Genomic DNA, 20,189 nt, shown 5'->3' with positions numbered 1-20,189 from the left:
CTAACGTTAGACTCTTTTTTAGGTCCCTGTTTTTCTGTGCTAGGTAAATAATGACATTGACATGGAAATCTATGAAAGCCTTCTGTATGCTTTATGGCCCTGATACACAAATAAGGTAGATAAATTGCTGGCATTTAAGGAAATAGCAAAGCATGAAATGAGGTATTTTTAAGTATGTAAGATATGGGTGAAAATCAATGGCAACATTTACAAGGTTTTTATCTTTTATACTTTTCTTTTTTTATCTACTGTAAGAAAATGGCTGAAACAAATATGTAAGCACAAATATGCAATACTTCCCTAAATAAAAGCAGTGCTTTCTACAGTGGTTTTGATATTTTGAAATGACTGGGTGGGAAAGTATTGTGAGAAGATTTGAAGTAATACAGCATACCTTTCTTCGATGTGATGGCACAATAAAAAATGTTTCAATATTATGTTTTTTCAAAAAACTATTTCTTTCATGACCATAACCGGGCTCAACTTCATAATCCCCATTTAGGCACTCTAAGGTGGTCTTTGTTATATGAACTTTCCTATAAGAAAAAAAAAACAGATTAATTTTGTCAACATGTACAATTCTGTGTGCTTATGAAATACATTCCTAGTAAATTGTGACTTGGCCTATTACATTTAGGCTGCTTTTGTGACCGCAATGCAGTTGTGTAAACACATTGCTTCTCAAAATTGTATCAAAAAATTTTGCAGTTCTACTACGAGGACGTAAAAAAATGCAAAGTGTCGATAATGTGTAAATATGGCCCTAGAGCTTATTCAGACGGCCGTATTTTCTGTCACTATGTGGTCCCTCTGTGCTCAACAGACAGCACACCAATTCAATAATAACCACTATGACTGGTCCATACACGTCAATAACAGGCAGCTCCTGTACTCCCTATGCAGATAATTCCACGGAGCTGCACACGGAGCCAGTCACATCTGTAATCTGCAGAACTCCAGCCTGCTATTTTAGATGACACTACTTGCTAAATGAGTCCAGGTTATTTTTAGAGATTAATAACAAGCATAAATAGCTGTTGTCAAGTCTTACTTTTCCTGCTATTCTACCCCTCGCATTTAACGTTCACAAGCGCTGTCTGCATTAAAAATTTGTTTTGTTAAAGGAGTCACAAAGAGGCTAGCTGAATCCCAGTCATTATCGATAGTCAGTTGGGCAATTGTGGCGTAAATGTTCCACCTGAGCACCCACAAACTAAAAAAGGAACCTTCATAGAGCTTTCCTATAAAGGAGTACTGTGAGGAGATAAATAATATTCTAATAGAAATGCACTGAAAAACTATAAAGATGAGATCCATAGGGATGGTCCCTGCCCTTACAGTACCTGTAACTTAGTATAACGCTGGAGCTGCTCCTTGGTGCCCCCCCTCTCTTCTGTGACACTAAATCACACCTTGGGGGGTGTGGCCATTCTCCCAGTTCTAAAGCTGCAGGGAAATAGATATTATCAGGGGCCTGGATGTACTAGACACCAGGAGTAGGCTAAGCCTCAGCCACACTCCCTGTTCTCGGGGTTTGGTGGCTAGTAAATACCAGAAGCAAGCCATACCCCCTGATCTGTGATGTAATGTCATAAAGCCAATCTATTGTATCCAAACCATAATGATATCTCTAGCAGAGACACAGTGTAATAATAAAATATAACTTTTAATAGAGCTGTTTAAAATACCTTTGCATATAGACAATCCTTGTATAAAGTGATAAAGTGATCAAAGTATTCCAGTGCTCAAATATAAAAAAAATTGGTTCAGTCTCACCATATGTACTTAATGAAGAACCAAGGTTTGCTGAACAGCTGTCAGTTTTTGGGAGGTAGATTTGACAAAAGATTAACCCCCTTATTCCCTGTATGAATTTTGGTGCCCATAAACTAGGGGTTTCATTACACCTTAATAATATCTCCCCAGAGGAGACCCACCATAAATGGTGGATTAAATGTGTTGGCAGGCTATACAAGAGGAATGTCAATTAGTGGGAAAGACCACACTAGGCAATGTCCTTGTGAGGACAGGAGACAAAGCACAGAGCACGACAGGGTTAACAGAGTCCTTCACTGCAGCCAAGGAACTCATTCCTCACTTGTGTACGGCCTCTTCATCAAGAACATTGTGTCTCCACAATAAACTTTAACCAGGAGGAGGAGGTCAAAGTGGAGGATGAGGTAGAAGAGGAAGAGGTGGAGGGGATAGTCAACATGTTGTTTTTTTTGTTTTAAATTTGGGAAGTCCCCAAAATATTGGGAATAGCAAATAGAATGAAAAAAATAAGGTGTATAACAAAGGCATTTGTGCAGCTAGTATACTTCTCTTGTCAGCCAAAGGAACAGAAAAGTCATTGCTGCCTGCACCTCCAAGGCATAAAGAGCAAACTCAGTCCCTGTGTCCAATTTGGAGACCCAGAAGTTAAAAGAGACACACTCATCACTCAGTACGTGGAGACATGTCAACACAAACTCTTCCACCATGTTGTTGAAACGCTGCCTCCTGCTAATACAGATTGTATCAGATGGTGGTGCTGGATGATGTGGTGTGCTGAGGGAGTTTTTCACAATTTTGGCCAGGCTAACCCTCCCTTTAGAAAAGGATGCGTACAATAAAGTACACACACAAGGAGTGCTATGTTCAAAAAATATCACTTTTATTGTTTACAAAAAAGTCAAACTTACAAAAAGATATATAAAAACACAATCATGAGATGACATTTCTGTAGGGGACTCCTATAAAGGGGGAGTAATCAAGTGTCCAGCACTAAATAACAAGATGGTAATTATGGGAGGCGATCATGTGTAAAATATGGTATAAAGGAGAACATCAGTATGTAGGCTAATGATCTGCGGGTGATTCATCCAACATTAGTAAGTGCAACAATGAAGGATTAAAATATCCTATATGTGATGAAAAACATCCGCAGATTCAATAAGCAGTGAGTATAGAATTTTCAATAAACTGCAGCATACTACAAGTGAATCATCAGACGCCGGTAGCAAAAGCAATAAAGGATTAAGTATCCTGCATGTGGTGACTCACCCATAGGAAAGCAGTCAGATGGTCTCACAAGCTGGGCACAATGAAACAGAGCCGACCCGTCCTGCACGCGCGTATCGCGTAGGCAGCTTCTTCAGCAGAGTAGGGAAGGTGTCTGGCAGATCGCAAGGGTCCGTTTAAATCTATGTGGTGGTAGGTGTCATGTGCGTGATTGGGACCTTCACAGGTGAATCATCTTCTCTTCATGCGGCGCACACGTCACAACCGGCACCCGGAATGTTGTGCACGCAATCCAGCAGCACTCAGGCTGGTATACGCATGTCTAGGGGGAAATCCCCCGTTGACGTCATACAGGCATGCGCAACCGCACAATCGAGGCCGCAGGGTGCGTGCACCCGGAAATGCTAGGAGCGGCGCGCGCGCACAGGAGAAGGATAATAACCCATCAATGTCACCCTGCCTGGAGTGCTCGAGTAGTTAGTAGAGATGAGCGAACCGGTCGCGGTTCGGCTCGAGGTTGGTTCGCTGAACGGACCACCCGTTCGAGTTCGGTTCGTCGAACGTTCGACGAACCGAACTCGAACTGCATAGGAAACAATGGCAGGCAATCACAAACACAGAAAAACACCTAGAAAACACCCTCAAAGGTGTCCAAAAGGTCACAAACAACTCACAACACATGGGAAAGTGACAAGGACATATACTCATGCGAAAACAAAACAGCTGGACAAGGAAAAAGAGGAGGACACACAGATATAGGCATGGCACGCCCTTCTAAAATCATGTAAAACACCGCAAGGTGACTCCAAGCGGAGTCTCCATTTTTTCCAAAAATTGGGCCACACACACACCCACCCCTTCAGTGGCAGCAGTTGTGCCCCAGTTGTACACTTCACAGCTACATTTGCATCAAGCACATTCAAAAATACGCCATTCTTATCCATCCCCAGGATGACACCGGGGTAGGTAGCAAAGTCTTTGCTGACCCATGACTTGTTCATCTTGGCTTCTTTTAAAAACAATGTAAGCAAGGGTTACTCCAAGCGGAGTCTCCCTTTTTTCCAAAAATTGGGCCACACAGACACCCACCCCATCAGTGGCAGCACTTGGGCCCTAGTTGCAAACAGGATGTTTTGATTTGCATCAAGCACATTCAAAAATACGCCATTCTTATCCGTCCCCAGGATGACACCGGGGTAGGTAGCAAAGTCTTTGCTGATCCCAGCTCTGTTCATCTTGGCTTCTTTTAAAAACACATCAAGCAAGGGTTACTCCAAGCGGAGTCTCCCTTTTTTTCCAAAAATTGGGCCACACAGACACCCACCCCATCAGTGGCAGCACTTGGGCCCTAGTTGTACACTTCACAGCTACATTTGCATCAATCACATTCAAAAATACCCCATAATTAACCGTCCCCAGGATGACACCGGGGTAGGTAGCAAAGTCTTTGCTGACCCATGACTTGTTCATCTTGGCTTCTTTTAAAAACAATGTAAGCAAGGGTTACTCCAAGCGGAGTCTCCCTTTTTTCCAAAAATTGGGCCACACAGACACCCACCCCATCAGTGGCAGCACTTGGGCCCTAGTTGCAAACAGGATGTTTTGATTTGCATCAAGCACATTCAAAAATACGCCATTCTTATCCGTCCCCAGGATGACACCGGGGTAGGTAGCAAAGTCTTTCCTGATCCCAGCTCTGTTCATCTTGGCTTCTTTGAAAAACACATCAAGCAAGGGTTACTCCAAGCGGAGTCTCCCTTTTTTTCCAAAAATTGGGCCACACAGACACCCACCCCATCAGTGGCAGCACTTGGGCCCTAGTTGCAAACAGGATGTTTTGATTTGCATCAAGCACATTCAAAAATACGCCATTCTTATCCGTGCCCAGGATGACACCGGGGTAGGTAGCAAAGTCTTTCCTGATCCCAGCTCTGTTCATCTTGGCTTCTTTTAAAAACACATCAAGCAAGGGTTACTCCAAGCGGAGTCTCCCTTTTTTTCCAAAAATTGGGCCACACAGACACCCACCCCATCAGTGGCAGCACTTGGGCCCTAGTTGCAAACAGGATGTTTTGATTTGCATCAAGCACATTCAAAAATACGCCATTCTTATCCGTCCCCAGGATGACACCGGGGTAGGTAGCAAAGTCTTTGCTGATCCCAGCTCTGTTCATCTTGGCTTCTTTTAAAAACACATCAAGCAAGGGTTACTCCAAGCGGAGTCTCCCTTTTTTTCCAAAAATTGGGCCACACAGACACCCACCCCATCAGTGGCAGCACTTGGGCCCTAGTTGTACACTTCACAGCTACATTTGCATCAATCACATTCAAAAATACCCCATAATTAACCGTCCCCAGGATGACACCGGGGTAGGTAGCAAAGTCTTTGCTGACCCATGACTTGTTCATCTTGGCTTCTTTTAAAAACAATGTAAGCAAGGGTTACTCCAAGCGGAGTCTCCCTTTTTTCCAAAAATTGGGCCACACAGACACCCACCCCATCAGTGGCAGCACTTGGGCCCTAGTTGCAAACAGGATGTTTTGATTTGCATCAAGCACATTCCAAATCCACAAGCATTTACTCTCCCCAGGATGACACAGGGGTAGTAAATTCCTTCTGGATCCATGACTTGTTCATTTTGATGAACGTCAGTCTGTCCACATTGTCACTGGACAGACGCGTGCGCTTATCTGTCAGCACACACCCAGCAGCACTGAATACACGTTCAGAGACAACGCTGGCAGCTGGACACGACAAAATCTCCAAGGCGTAACTGGAGAGCTCTGGCCATTTTTCTATGTTTGAAGCCCAAAAGGAGCAAGGCTCCAGTTGCACAGTCATGGCATCGATGTTCATTTGGAGATACTCCTGTATCATCCTCTCCAGCCGTTGAGTATGTGTCAGACTTGTTGTCTCTGGTGGCCTTGCAAAAGAGGGTCTAAAAAAATTATGAAAAGATTCCATAAAATTGCTGTTACCGGCACCAGATACGGTCCTACTGGTACGGGTAGACTGGTGAAGATGACGAGACCGTCCCATGTTTGTCAAGTTACAACTGGGAGATTCCCTCCCTGCACCTGCACGGTTGTTTGGTGGAAAAGCCGAGCTAAGATCGAGTAACAGCTTCTGCTGATACTCCTGCATACGTGCGTCCCTTTCTATGGCTGGAATTATGTCACAAAATTTGGACTTGTACCGGGGATCTAATAGTGTGGCAATCCAGTAGTCATCATCACTTCTAATTTTGACAATACGACTGTCATGTTGGAGGTAGTGCAACAAAAAGGCACTCATGTGTCTTGCGCAGCCATGCGGACCAAGTCCACGCTGTGTTTGTGGCATAGAGGTGCTACCCGTTCTTTCTTCCTCTGACATCTCCCCCCAACCTCTTTCAACTGAAATTTGACCAAGGTCTCCCTCATCCGCTGAGTCTTACATGTCCATGGACAGTTCGTCCTCCATTTCTTCATGTTCTCCTGCACCTTGCTCAACATTTCGCCTGCTACTATGCGCCCTTGTCGATCCCTGTTCCCCATGGTCCCATGCCTGCTGCGTTGGTGATGATGAACGTCTGGACCTTGGTGATGTTGTTGTCCCTTGCACATATGAATCCTCCTGTAGTTCCTCCCCTTCATGTTGTCCCACCCCCTGACTCCGAATAGTGTTTAGCGTGTGCTCCAGCATGTAAATGACTGGAATCGTCATGCTGATAATGGCATTGTCAGAGCTAAACATATTCGTCGCCATGTCGAAACTGTGCAGAAGGGTGCATAGGTCCTTGATCTGAGACCACTCCATCAGGGTGATCTGCCCCACCTCTGCATCTCGTTGGCCCAGGCTATACGTCATGACGTATTGCACCAGGGCTCTGCGGTGCTGCCACAGTCGCTGTAACATGTGGAGAGTTGAATTCCAGCGTGTCGCCACATCGCATTTCAGGCGATGAACCGGCAGGCCGAAAGACTTCTGTAGCGATGCAAGTCGCTCAGCTGCGGCGCTTGAACGCCGGAAGTGAGCAGACAGTTTTCGTGCCCTGTTCAGAAGGCCATCTAGGCCGGGATAGTGTGTTAAAAATTGCTGCACGACAAGGTTCAACACGTGAGCCATACAAGGTACGTGTGTCACCTTGCCCAGGCGAAGGGCCGCACCCAGGTTTGCAGCATTGTCGCACACGGCCTTACCAGGCTGCAGGTTGAGTGGAGACAACCATTTATTAAACTCGGACCGCAGAGCTGACCACAACTCCTCAGCTGTGTGACTCTTATTACCAAGACATGTCAAGCTAAAGACCGCCTGATGCCGTTGCGCTCGGCTGCCAGCATAGTAATGAGGCGTGCGTGATTCCTTCTGCGCAGTGAGAACGCTGGTGGCCTGACCAGGCAGGCTTGGGGCGGAGGTGGAGGACCCAGATGAGGTGGAGGATGCAGAAGCTGTGGCGGAACTTGGACAGACAGAGGATTGACACACAAGTCGTGGGGACGGCAAGACTTGTGCAGCAGACCCTTCACCATCTATCACCATAGTTACCCAGTGCCCAGTCAGCGACATGTAACGTCCCTGTCCATGCTTACTGGTCCAAGTATCGGTGGTGAAATGCACCCGTTCACACACAGAGTTTCTCAAGGAAGCGGTGATGTTGTGTGCGACATGCTGGTGTAGCGCGGGCACACCTTTCTTAGAGAAGTAGTGGCGACTAGGCATCTGGTACTGGGGCACAGCGACAGACATAAGGTCTCTAAAATCCTGTGTGTCCACTAGGCGGAAAGGCAGCATTTCGGTAGCCAACAGCTTACAGAGGGATAGAGTCAACCTCTTAGCTTTGTCATGGGTCGGAGGAAGTGGCCTTTTATTTGACCACATCTGAGGGACAGAGATCTGGCTGCTGTGTGTAGACGGTGTTGAGTAGGGTGTCCCTGGAAAAATGCAGGTTTGTGAGGAAAGTGCAGGCGGAGACATGATGTTGCCTTCATCCAACGTTGGTGCTATCGATGTCTGAGAGAGCTGTACACACTCACTTGTTTCCCCTTCCAAACCAACTGACGACCTTACAAGCAAACTGCCTGTTGCGGTTACAGTGGTGGAAGTTTTGCGTGGAAAAACAGGTGTGACAGCTGTCCCCACAGTCCTAGAAGATGAAGAGCGCGCGGATGCACTGGAAGGGGCGGGCGGTGGATGGTTCGCTCCGCTAGCCGGCATTGCAGCACGGTGAGCTTCCCACCGGGACTTATGATATTTATTCATGTGACGATTCATGGAAGAAGTTGTCAAACTGCTGAGGTTTTGACCTCTACTAACAGAATCATGACAAATGTTACATATCACATGAGTTGGGCGATCTTTTTCGATGTGAAAAAAGGCCCAGGCTAGGCAAGGCTTAGAGGCCATGCGACCTGTTGATCCACCCCGAATAATGCTCATAGGCAGAGTGGTGGCTGAGGATGCAGTTGTAGACGTGCTACCAGTGCTCCGACTCTGTCCAGGAAGGCGCAAGGTAACTTCGTCGTCGGTTGCATCCTCCTCCACCGCCTCTGTTGACCTCCTCGAGTGCCTGACTGGGGGTTGACAGTAGGTGGGATCTAGAACGTCATCATCAATTGTTGTGTTCGCACTCCTCTCCCCCTCAGACCGAGCCTCTTCTTGCCCTGACCGAATATTTAAGTTGTCATCCCAATCGGGTATCTGCGTCTCATCTTCATCAGTATGTTCCTCATTGTCTATAACCACAGGTGTTACAGTTTGTGACAAAGGGTCAACATTATGCTCAGAAACTTGGTCCTCACGGCCTGAATCTGAGTCACAAAGGTTCTGGGCATCACTGCAGACCATTTCCTGTTCTGTACTCACTGTAGCTTGGGAGCAGACCTCTGATTCCCAGGCTATAGTGTGACTGAACAGCTCTGCAGACTCAGCCATCTCAGTTCCACCATACTGTGCAGGGCTGATGGAGACTTCAGAGCTGGGAGAAATCAAGTGTGATTGGGATGACAACTCAGAGGAATGGTGTTTTTTGGATGCGGTACTTGAAGTGGCTGAGAGGGCACTTGTTGGACCACTTGAGATCCATTCAAGCATTTTCCTTTTTTGCCCATCATCTACCTTTGCTCCTCTTGTTCGTGTCCGTAAAAAAGGGAGCACATCGGATTGTCCACAATAAGTAGTAGACATCTTACTTTTGCTAGTAGATGGTCTATCTTCAGCAGATGATAATGGAGCTTTGGCACCTTCCCCACTGACAAAACCTTTTTTGCCTTTTCCACCACGCCTCTTCCCCTTTCCACCAGCATCTGTCATTTTGCCACTCATGTTGATTGCGACAAGATTGTGGACTGAAAATGTGGTAGTAAAAATTGAGAGGTGGTGAAGATTGCAGTGGTGGTCTAGCTTTATTAACAGCAGAATAATAAAGAATAAATATCCCTGACAATGTAACTTAGTTATAATTCGTTGGAGTGTGCAACGCAGGCAGACGTGCTGCAAATGTCTTGGCACTAGTGGGACTATAGCAAAGTCCAATAGCCACGTATAGGATGCCACTAGGTTCACTGAGTGTGTGCTAGTATAATGGCTTAGTTATAATTAGTTGGAGTGTGCAACGCAGGCAGATGCGCGCTGCAAATGTCTTGGCACTAGTAGGACTATAGCAAAGTCCAATAGCCACGTATAGGATGCCACTAGGTACACTGAGTGTGTGCTAGTATAATGGCTTAGTTATAATTAGTTGGAGTGTGCAACGCAGGCAGACGTGCTGCAAATGTCTTGGCACTAGTGGGACTACAGCAAAGTCCAATAGCCACGTATAGGATGCCACTAGGTACACTGAGTGTGTGCTAGTATAATGGCTTAGTTATAATTAGTTGGAGTGTGCAACGCAGGCAGACGTGCTGCAAATGTCTTGGCACTAGTGGGACTATAGCAAAGTCCAATAGCCACGTATAGGATGCCACTAGGTACACTGAGTGTGTGCTAGTATAATGGCTTAGTTATAATTAGTTGGAGTGTGCAACGCAGGCAGACGTGCTGCAAATGTCTTGGCACTAGTGGGACTATAGCAAAGTCCAATAGCCACGTATAGGATGCCACTAGGTACACTGAGTGTGTGCTAGTATAATGGCTTAGTTATAATTAGTTGGAGTGTGCAACGCAGGCAGACGTGCTGCAAATGTCTTGGCACTAGTGGGACTATAGCAAAGTCCAATATCCACGTATAGGATGCCACTAGGTTCACTGAGTGTGTGCTAGTATAATGGCTTAGTTATAATTAGTTGGAGTGTGCAACGCAGGCAGATGCGCTCTGCAAATGTCTTGGCACTAGTAGGACTATAGCAAAGTCCAATAGCCACGTATAGGATGCCACTAGGTACACTGAGTGTGTGCTAGTATAATGGCTTAGTTATAATTAGTTGGAGTGTGCAACGCAGGCAGACGTGCTGCAAATGTCTTGGCACTAGTGGGACTATAGCAAAGTCCAATAGCCACGTATAGGATGCCACTAGGTACACTGAGTGTGTGCTAGTATAATGGCTTAGTTATAATTAGTTGGAGTGTGCAACGCAGGCAGACGTGCTGCAAATGTCTTGGCACTAGTGGGACTATAGCAAAGTCCAATAGCCACGTATAGGATGCCACTAGGTACACTGAGTGTGTGCTAGTATAATGGCTTAGTTATAATTAGTTGGAGTGTGCAACGCAGGCAGACGTGCTGCAAATGTCTTGGCACTAGTGGGACTATAGCAAAGTCCAATAGCCACGTATAGGATGCCACTAGGTACACTGAGTGTGTGCTAGTATAATGGCTTAGTTATAATTAGTTGGAGTGTGCAACGCAGGCAGACGTGCTGCAAATGTCTTGGCACTAGTGGGACTATAGCAAAGTCCAATAGCCACGTATAGGATGCCACTAGGTACACTGAGTGTGTGCTAGTATAATGGCTTAGTTATAATTAGTTGGAGTGTGCAACGCATGCAGACGTGCTGCAAATGTCTTGGCACTAGTGGGACTATAGCAAAGTCCAATAGCCACGTATAGGATGCCACTAGGTACACTGAGTGTGTGCTAGTATAATGGCTTAGTTATAATTAGTTGGAGTGTGCAACGCAGGCAGACGTGCTGCAAATGTCTTGGCACTAGTGGGACTATAGCAAAGTCCAATATCCACGTATAGGATGCCACTAGGTTCACTGAGTGTGTGCTAGTATAATGGCTTAGTTATAATTAGTTGGAGTGTGCAACGCAGGCAGATGCGCTCTGCAAATGTCTTGGCACTAGTAGGACTATAGCAAAGTCCAATAGCCACGTATAGGATGCCACTAGGTACACTGAGTGTGTGCTAGTATAATGGCTTAGTTATAATTAGTTGGAGTGTGCAACGCAGGCAGACGTGCTGCAAATGTCTTGGCACTAGTGGGACTATAGCAAAGTCCAATAGCCACGTATAGGATGCCACTAGGTACACTGAGTGTGTGCTAGTATAATGGCTTAGTTATAATTAGTTGGAGTGTGCAACGCAGGCAGACGTGCTGCAAATGTCTTGGCACTAGTGGGACTATAGCAAAGTCCAATATCCACGTATAGGATGCCACTAGGTTCACTGAGTGTGTGCTAGTATAATGGCTTAGTTATAATTAGTTGGAGTGTGCAACGCAGGCAGATGCGCTCTGCAAATGTCTTGGCACTAGTAGGACTATAGCAAAGTCCAATAGCCACGTATAGGATGCCACTAGGTACACTGAGTGTGTGCTAGTATAATGGCTTAGTTATAATTAGTTGGAGTGTGCAACGCAGGCAGACGTGCTGCAAATGTCTTGGCACTAGTGGGACTATAGCAAAGTCCAATAGCCACGTATAGGATGCCACTAGGTACACTGAGTGTGTGCTAGTATAATGGCTTAGTTATAATTAGTTGGAGTGTGCAACGCAGGCAGACGTGCTGCAAATGTCTTGGCACTAGTGGGACTATAGCAAAGTCCAATAGCCACGTATAGGATGCCACTAGGTACACTGAGTGTGTGCTAGTATAATGGCTTAGTTATAATTAGTTGGAGTGTGCAACGCAGGCAGACGTGCTGCAAATGTCTTGGCACTAGTGGGACTATAGCAAAGTCCAATAGCCACGTATAGGATGCCACTAGGTACACTGAGTGTGTGCTAGTATAATGGCTTAGTTATAATTAGTTGGAGTGTGCAACGCAGGCAGACGTGCTGCAAATGTCTTGGCACTAGTGGGACTATAGCAAAGTCCAATAGCCACGTATAGGATGCCACTAGGTACACTGAGTGTGTGCTAGTATAATGGCTTAGTTATAATTAGTTGGAGTGTGCAACGCAGGCAGACGTGCTGCAAATGTCTTGGCACTAGTGGGACTATAGCAAAGTCCAATAGCCACGTATAGGATGCCACTAGGTACACTGAGTGTGTGCTAGTATAATGGCTTAGTTATAATTAGTTGGAGTGTGCAACGCAGGCAGACGTGCTGCAAATGTCTTGGCACTAGTGGGACTATAGCAAAGTCCAATAGCCACGTATAGGATGCCACTAGGTACACTGAGTGTGTGCTAGTATAATGGCTTAGTTATAATTAGTTGGAGTGTGCAACACAGGCAGACGTGCTGCAAATGTCTTGGCACTAGTGGGACTATAGCAAAGTCCAATAGCCACGTATAGGATGCCACTAGGTACACTGAGTGTGTGCTAGTATAATGGCTTAGTTATAATTAGTTGGAGTGTGCAACGCAGGCAGACGTGCTGCAAATGTCTTGGCACTAGTGGGACTATAGCGAAGTCCAATAGCCACGTATAGGATGCCACTAGGTACACTGAGTGTGTGCTAGTATAATGGCTTAGTTATAATTAGTTGGAGTGTGCAACGCAGGCAGACGTGCTGCAAATGTCTTGGCACTAGTGGGACTATAGCAAAGTCCAATAGCCACGTATAGGATGCCACTAGGTACACTGAGTGTGTGCTAGTATAATGGCTTAGTTATAATTAGTTGGAGTGTGCAACGCAGGCAGACGTGCTGCAAATGTCTTGGCACTAGTGGGACTATAGCAAAGTCCAATAGCCACGTATAGGATGCCACTAGGTACACTGAGTGTGTGCTAGTATAATGGCTTAGTTATAATTAGTTGGAGTGTGCAACGCAGGCAGACGTGCTGCAAATGTCTTGGCACTAGTGGGACTATAGCAAAGTCCAATAGCCACGTATAGGATGCCACTAGGTACACTGAGTGTGTGCTAGTATAATGGCTTAGTTATAATTAGTTGGAGTGTGCAACGCAGGAAGACGTGCTGCAAATGTCTTGGCACTAGTGGGACTATAGCAAAGTCCAATAGCCACGTATAGGATGCCACTAGGTACACTGAGTGTGTGCTAGTATAATGGCTTAGTTATAATTAGTTGGAGTGTGCAACGCAGGCAGACGTGCTGCAAATGTCTTGGCACTAGTGGGACTATAGCAAAGTCCAATAGCCACGTATAGGATGCCACTAGGTACACTGAGTGTGTGCTAGTATAATGGCTTAGTTATAATTAGTTGGAGTGTGCAACGCAGGCAGACGTGCTGCAAATGTCTTGGCACTAGTGGGACTATAGCAAAGTCCAATAGCCACGTATAGGATGCCACTAGGTACACTGAGTGTGTGCTAGTATAATGGCTTAGTTATAATTAGTTGGAGTGTGCAACGCAGGCAGACGTGCTGCAAATGTCTTGGCACTAGTGGGACTATAGCAAAGTCCAATAGCCACGTATAGGATGCCACTAGGTACACTGAGTGTGTGCTAGTATAATGGCTTAGTTATAATTAGTTGGAGTGTGCAACGCAGGCAGACGTGCTGCAAATGTCTTGGCACTAGTGGGACTATAGCAAAGTCCAATAGCCACGTATAGGATGCCACTAGGTTCACTGAGTGTGTGCTAGTATAATGGCTTAGTTATAATTAGTTGGAGTGTGCAACGCAGGCAGATGCGCTCTGCAAATGTCTTGGCACTAGTAGGACTATTGCAAAGTCCAATAGCCACGTATAGGATGCCACTAAAAAACACTTAGTGTGTGCAAGTATAATGGCTTAGTTATAATTAGTTGGAGTGTGCAACGCAGGCAGATGCGCTCTGCAAATGTCTTGGCACTAGTGGGACTATAGCAAAGTCCAATAGCCACGTATAGGATGCCACTAGGTACACTGAGTGTTTGCTAGTAAAATTGCTTAGTTTAAAAAAGTTGTAGTGTGCAATGCAGGCAGACGTGCTCTGCAAATGTCTTTGCACTAGTGGGACTATAGCAAAGTCCAACAGCCACGTATAGGATGCCACTAGGTACACTGAGTGTTTGCTAGTAAAATTGCTTAGTTTAAAAAACTTGGAGTGTGCAATGCAGGCAGATGTGCTCTGCTAATGTCTTTGCACTAGTGGGACTATAGCAAAGTCCAATAGCCACGTATAGGATGCCACTAGGTACACTGAGTGTGTGCTAGTATAATGGCTAAGTTATAATTCGTTGGAGTGTGCAACGCAGGCAGATGCGCTCTGCAAATGTCTTGGCACTAGTGGGACTATAGCAAAGTCCAATAGCCACGTATAGGATGCCACTAGGTACACTGAGTGTTTGCTAGTAAAATTGCTTAGTTTAAAAAAGTTGTAGTGTGCAATGCAGGCAGACGTGCTCTGCAAATGTCTTTGCACTAGTGGGACTATAGCAAAGTCCAATAGCCACGTATAGGATGCCACTAGGTACACTGAATGTTTGCTAGTATAATGGCTTACTTAGAATGAGTTGGAGTGTGCAGAGGACAAGAGGGTACAGTGGCAGGATTGTGGTGCTCTGGGTAGAGGAATGGAAGCCTGCCTTTCTATTCCCTCCTAATGGTGAAATGCAGGGAGGAAATCCCTGACCTGGGCTACACAGACGCTGTTGCTGTTTGCAGGACCTGTCACTTATGGCTCTCTGACCCTGCCGCTTTGAGCCCTTAAAAGGACTGCTAGAATGTGCTCTCCCTAAGCTGTCTAACGCTGTGTATGCAGCGCATACAGCTGTATCGGCTATAGGACTCAGGAGGACGGAGCTGCGACACTGATGTCTGACACCAAAGACGCAGAAGGCAGATAATGGCGTTCGTGAAGAAAATGTCCGGTTTTATAATGCAGGGACATGTGACATGCAGATCCTATCACACATGCCGTTGCTTCTCTGGCTCAAAGTCCACTTAGGTGTGTGTGTGTCTGTGATTGGCTGACATGCTGGCCCGCCCCACAAGACGCGCGCGCTTAGGGAAGGAAGACAAGAAAAAAAAAAAAAAATGGCGATCGCCATTATAGAAACAGCAGTGATCTGAAGGCGCTGTTCACGCACACTATACACTGAAATGTGATAATAGTTTGATTCACAGAGTGACTTACACTATTACAGCAGAAACCAAGCTAGGATTTAGCTGTTTTTTGGCTGCTAGAACCGTTCTCGAACGTTTCTAGAACTATCGAGCTTTTGCAAAAAGCTCGAGTTCTAGTTCGATCTAGAACATGCCCCAAAATCACTCGAGCCGCGAACTGGAGAACCACGAACCACGAACCGCGCTCAACTCTAGTAGTTAGTAAACATGTTCATTGCATATGTGGATTCAATCCCTGCATACGACGAAAGCCCCACGCATATATACAGGTGACTAAAGAATATTAACGTTATATAATTAAGTATGGTCATCTCGCAATATGCAGGGATCTAAATTGGTGGCATCCCTAATTAGTCGAACACCATCATAAAAAAATAAGAAGGATCACATATCATATAAAGATTTTCAATAGTATATAGGGAAGCCACCACCACAAAAAGAAGTCGCTTGAACATGACAAAAAATAGATCATAATAACAATATATCATGAGTCACTTTCTACTCACATAAAAAGACAGTATGGGACATAATGTCTATTTGTAATAATGATATCAATCAGAATAAGACATGATGAACAGTAGGAATTAGGGGATTATTAAGGAATAATATATTTAGAAGGTATATTTAGAGCAAGTCCACATGTGGGGAGAATTTTTCCTTTCCCAATCACACAGAATCACATTTGTGAGATGTTTCAGCAGGTATGGGATGTAATATTCAAATTCATGATGCAAGATCACTAAAAGATTAAAAGAAACATAGACAAAAAAGGACAATTAAAAATGAATCAAAGGAAGACACGGATCATAATAGTTGTTAACCAGGAGAAAGGTGGATAGTACATACTATAGGAAGGGGGCAAAACTGAGTTTTTCATTTAGCTCAGTGGGGGTCATAGTGCCCAGAATCGTGATCCACCGACACTCCAGTTGTGCAAGTTGTTTCTTCAAGTCTCCCCCTCTGATACCGGAGCGAAGGATGTCGATGCCCTTCACTTTGAGTCCAGAGGGGTCGCAATTGTGAGCAATTTTGAAGTGTCGGGGTATGGTTCTGAGCGATGTGAGATCGTCAGTCTGTTTGGAGTTAATGATATCACGGACATGCTCCCTTATTCGAATTCGAAGTTGTCTAGAGGTCAATCCAATATAGACCTTGGAACAGGGGCATGTTGCGTGGTATATAACGTAGGTGCTACTACAGGATATAAATTTCGAAATTTTGTAATGCTTATTGGTATCATGTAGAGAATCAAAATCTGTCCCCCGAATTATATTCCCTTCCTTACAGGCTAGACAATCACCACAAGGGTAGCATCCCCCCTTCCTCTCAGTTCTCGAAATGCCAAAGAAATTTTTGACGTTGGCCACATAGTGGCTATTGATCAAAATATCTTTCAGATTCTTCCCCCTGCGGGGAGTCATTAGGGGGGAATCTGAAAGAGTTTTACCCAGGACATCATCAGTTTTTAATACCTCCCAGTGATTTTTTAGAGAAGTTTTAATTGTATGCCACTGACAATTAAATGTTGATATGAATCTGATTTCATTCTTCTGGTGTATATTGTGGGGGGTGTATTTAAAGAGGAGATGTTCTCTCGGGGTGTTTTTCACCCTGAGATATCCTTGCTTGATGGTTCTATTACTATAACCTCTTTTAGAGTTTATTCTAATGTACCGTATCCACTATAGCGAGATGGAATTATAGATTGACAGTGATGACTTTACTAAATTTCTTCCCTCGTATTAAATCTGTGTTTTTTTGCATAACCCTCCCTTTAGAGTTGGTGTAAGTGACCCAGCTGTGTTGGGGACTTCCACCTCCTCCTCCGCTTTGTGCTTCCACTGAGCCCTTGCTATCAGGTGAGAACGCTGTGTTTCTACTAGCGTGTACTTGTATTCCCAGATTTTCCGATCTTGCTCCAGTGATGGAAGTAAGAATGACACAATGTCCTTGCAGTTGGGATCCAACAGGGTGTTCACCCACAGTACTGTTAACAACTCTGGCAACTCTGCAGTTGCTACTCAGGAACTGCAGCATGTATTTGCTCAAGACAACCACACGCTGTGATCAGTGGAGGATGTATTGCCTTTGTCTTCTGTATCCCCCCAGCCATGCTCCAATGATGCCGTGAGTGTTACGGGGGGCTGGAAGATTAGGACCAGGGGTATATATCCCAATCGCCAGTCAGGGCCCACCGTGCTCCAGATGGTAATGGAGCTGCTGGCACCCTGTGGGTTAGGCGGAGACTATAGAGCTGGATGGCTCTGAGATAACTCAAGGAACCGGTCACGTGTGTAGGGACACGTCAGACCGGATGACAACCCAGTTAGCGTTTCGGTGGAGCGGATGCTACTCCGACCACGTGTGTAACAACACGTCAGGCCGGATGGTAACCAGTTAGCGTTGACCGAGAAGACCGCTGCGACAGCGCCCTGTCGGCCACGTGTGTAAGACACGTCAGGCCGAGTGGTGTCTCCGATTAGCGTTTCTGGCCACCGCTCGACTGGCCACGTGTGTAAAGGACACGTCAGACCAGGTAGTCACACCAGCAGCATTTGACTGGGAAGCCGAGGAGGATAATAGGGTTCACACACCCAATCCAGGAACACCCTGTTAACTTCACAGGGGTTGTGGGGTGCGCTGTCCGTGCGCGTAGGGGGCACAACCGGACAGGTGGCGCAGCAGGTACACTGTCCGTGTGCGTAGAGGGCACTCTCGGACAGGTGACGCAACAGGTATTCTGTCCGTGTGCGTAGGAGGCCCAACTGAACAGGTGACGCAGCAGCTGCAGCCCAGTTAACGCCACTGGACTGCTCTAGCACAACAGGAACAGTAGCAAGGAAGCACGATGCCTGACCCTCATGTGCTGAGCCACGAATCTTGGCGTGACAGGCACCGTTCGCCTAGCCCTACCTACCGCTTCCAACAAGGCTTATGCCACCACGAACTCTAAATGAAGACTGCGCGCCTCCATGTTGTCTCCAGCCCCTTTTATAACCTGGGTCCGCCCCAAACCCAGGGTGGAACCACCAAGGTCCAATAGCAGAGTGCCATGTCATCAGTGACGTCACATGCGACCTATCCGGAACCGCCACATCATTGATGACCTCATGGCAGCCACGCCCCAAACACTTCACCAGTCATCGTCTGACAACCAATGGTGAGGTGCCAGATCATAGGGGCGGGCCTCTGCGAGCCAGTCCGGAGTTGCCACGTCATCAGGACACCTGACACCCTCTGCCCTATCAGGGCCTGCCACCTCACGGACATGCTCAGTGAGGTCCCTACCGGACCTAGCCTCTGATGCACTAAGTGCCTGAGCATGCTCAGTAGGCACATCCCAGAACGTAGACACAGCACGAAGTCCAAGTACCTGTGCAAAGAGGCTGTTAGGGTTAATTGTGGGAGCATGCTCAGTAGCCTGAACTGAGGACTTAGTCTCAGACATAACACAATCAGGCTGAGCATGCTCAACTAGGCAAAACACCGGGCTTAGACTCTGGCTGGGGTAAATTGGCGCACACATGCGCACTAGCTGCCTCTCCACACTTAGACGTGGTGGAAGGAGCAGCCAACTGGACGACCCGAGGCATGGCCAAGAACGGCAGCCGCTGCCTGGGCGCAACAGGAACCGCAGCAGGCTGCTTGCGGCTATGGCGGCGCCGGTTCATAACAGTACCCCCCCTCTAGTGGCCCTCCCACTCGAATGGTCTATAGTCGCCACAGATACCACTGAGCGATGGGCGGAAGATGGAGACATGCAGTGGAAGCTACAAGACTCGCTCCACCGCGTAATCACCCCAGACGAGCAGTCGATATGTGGGGAATGCCGCTTCAACCAAGGAATACCCAGCAGAATATCATCTGCACCCTTAGGGAGAACCAGAAATGAAATGTTCTCCCTATGCCCAGATGACATGGCAAGGGTAATGGGCACTGTCCGCTGGTGAATTACCTTGGGCAACAAGGACCCATCCACCACATGGACTCTCACTGGGGCCTTGGCATTTGCACCAGTGGGATGACATGCCGCCGGGCAAAAGAGGAGGAGATGAAACTATCCCCAGCACCTGTGTCCACACTTGCCCTTGTGGACCATGTTGACCCCTTAAAGGAAATGGACGCGGGAAACGTCACCCTAATGGATGACGCAGAGTCCAGTCTACCTCCAGCTATGGTCACCAATCGCGGTCGCTTACCCTGACGCTTTGGGCAACGGTTGGCATAATGACCATACTGCCCACAAGCGAAACAGGAAATGCCCTTGCGAGTCGAAGACCTAGCAACACCAACCCTAGCGATGTCCATAGGGACAGAGATGTCCTCTAAGGGAGGTGCAGTAGGAGAGACCACTACAGTGGCTGAACGACCCTCTGACCTGCGCTCCAGCTAACGTTCGGAGGTCCGCAGGTCAATGCGGGTAGCCAGAGTCATGAGGCCCTCAAGGGTAGTAGGTATCTTACGCGACGCTAATGCGTCCTTCACGTGCGAGGCTAATCCCCTCCAGAACAGTGGAATGAGAGTCCTCTCTGACCACCCCAGTTCTGCAGCAAGTGTCCTGAAACTCACAGCATATTGACTTGAGGAGGTACGCCCCTGCTCCAAAGTCAGTAGCTGTAGGGCCGAGTCGTGAGTGACCTAAGGCCCCAGGAACACTTGTCGCAAGGACTCCAAAAACTCCTTAGAGTCCTGTACTACAGGGTCATTCCTCTCCCACAATGGTGTAGCCCACTCCAGTGCTCTATCAGAGAGCAAGGAGATGATAAACCCCACCTTCGACCTCTCTGCAGGAAACCGTGCAGC

At 46.7% G+C, this 20,189-nt stretch overlaps 1 protein-coding gene across 2 annotated transcripts in view; it reads right to left on the bottom strand.

The window, feature by feature from the left end:
* Nucleotides 1-20,189, bottom strand: part of ADCY1 (adenylate cyclase 1) — a 1,189,286-nt gene that overhangs the window by 416,552 nt on the left and 752,545 nt on the right. For both annotated transcript variants that reach the window (XM_075315022.1, XM_075315023.1), the window contains one exon: nucleotides 395-536. In XM_075315022.1, the coding sequence (XP_075171137.1) occupies nucleotides 395-536 (142 nt within the window). The remainder of the gene's footprint in view (nucleotides 1-394; nucleotides 537-20,189) is intronic.

This window comes from Anomaloglossus baeobatrachus, chromosome 6 (assembly GCF_048569485.1).
Source record: "Anomaloglossus baeobatrachus isolate aAnoBae1 chromosome 6, aAnoBae1.hap1, whole genome shotgun sequence".
NCBI lineage: Eukaryota > Metazoa > Chordata > Amphibia > Anura > Aromobatidae > Anomaloglossus > Anomaloglossus baeobatrachus.
This window is presented reverse-complemented; position numbering and strand designations above follow the sequence as displayed.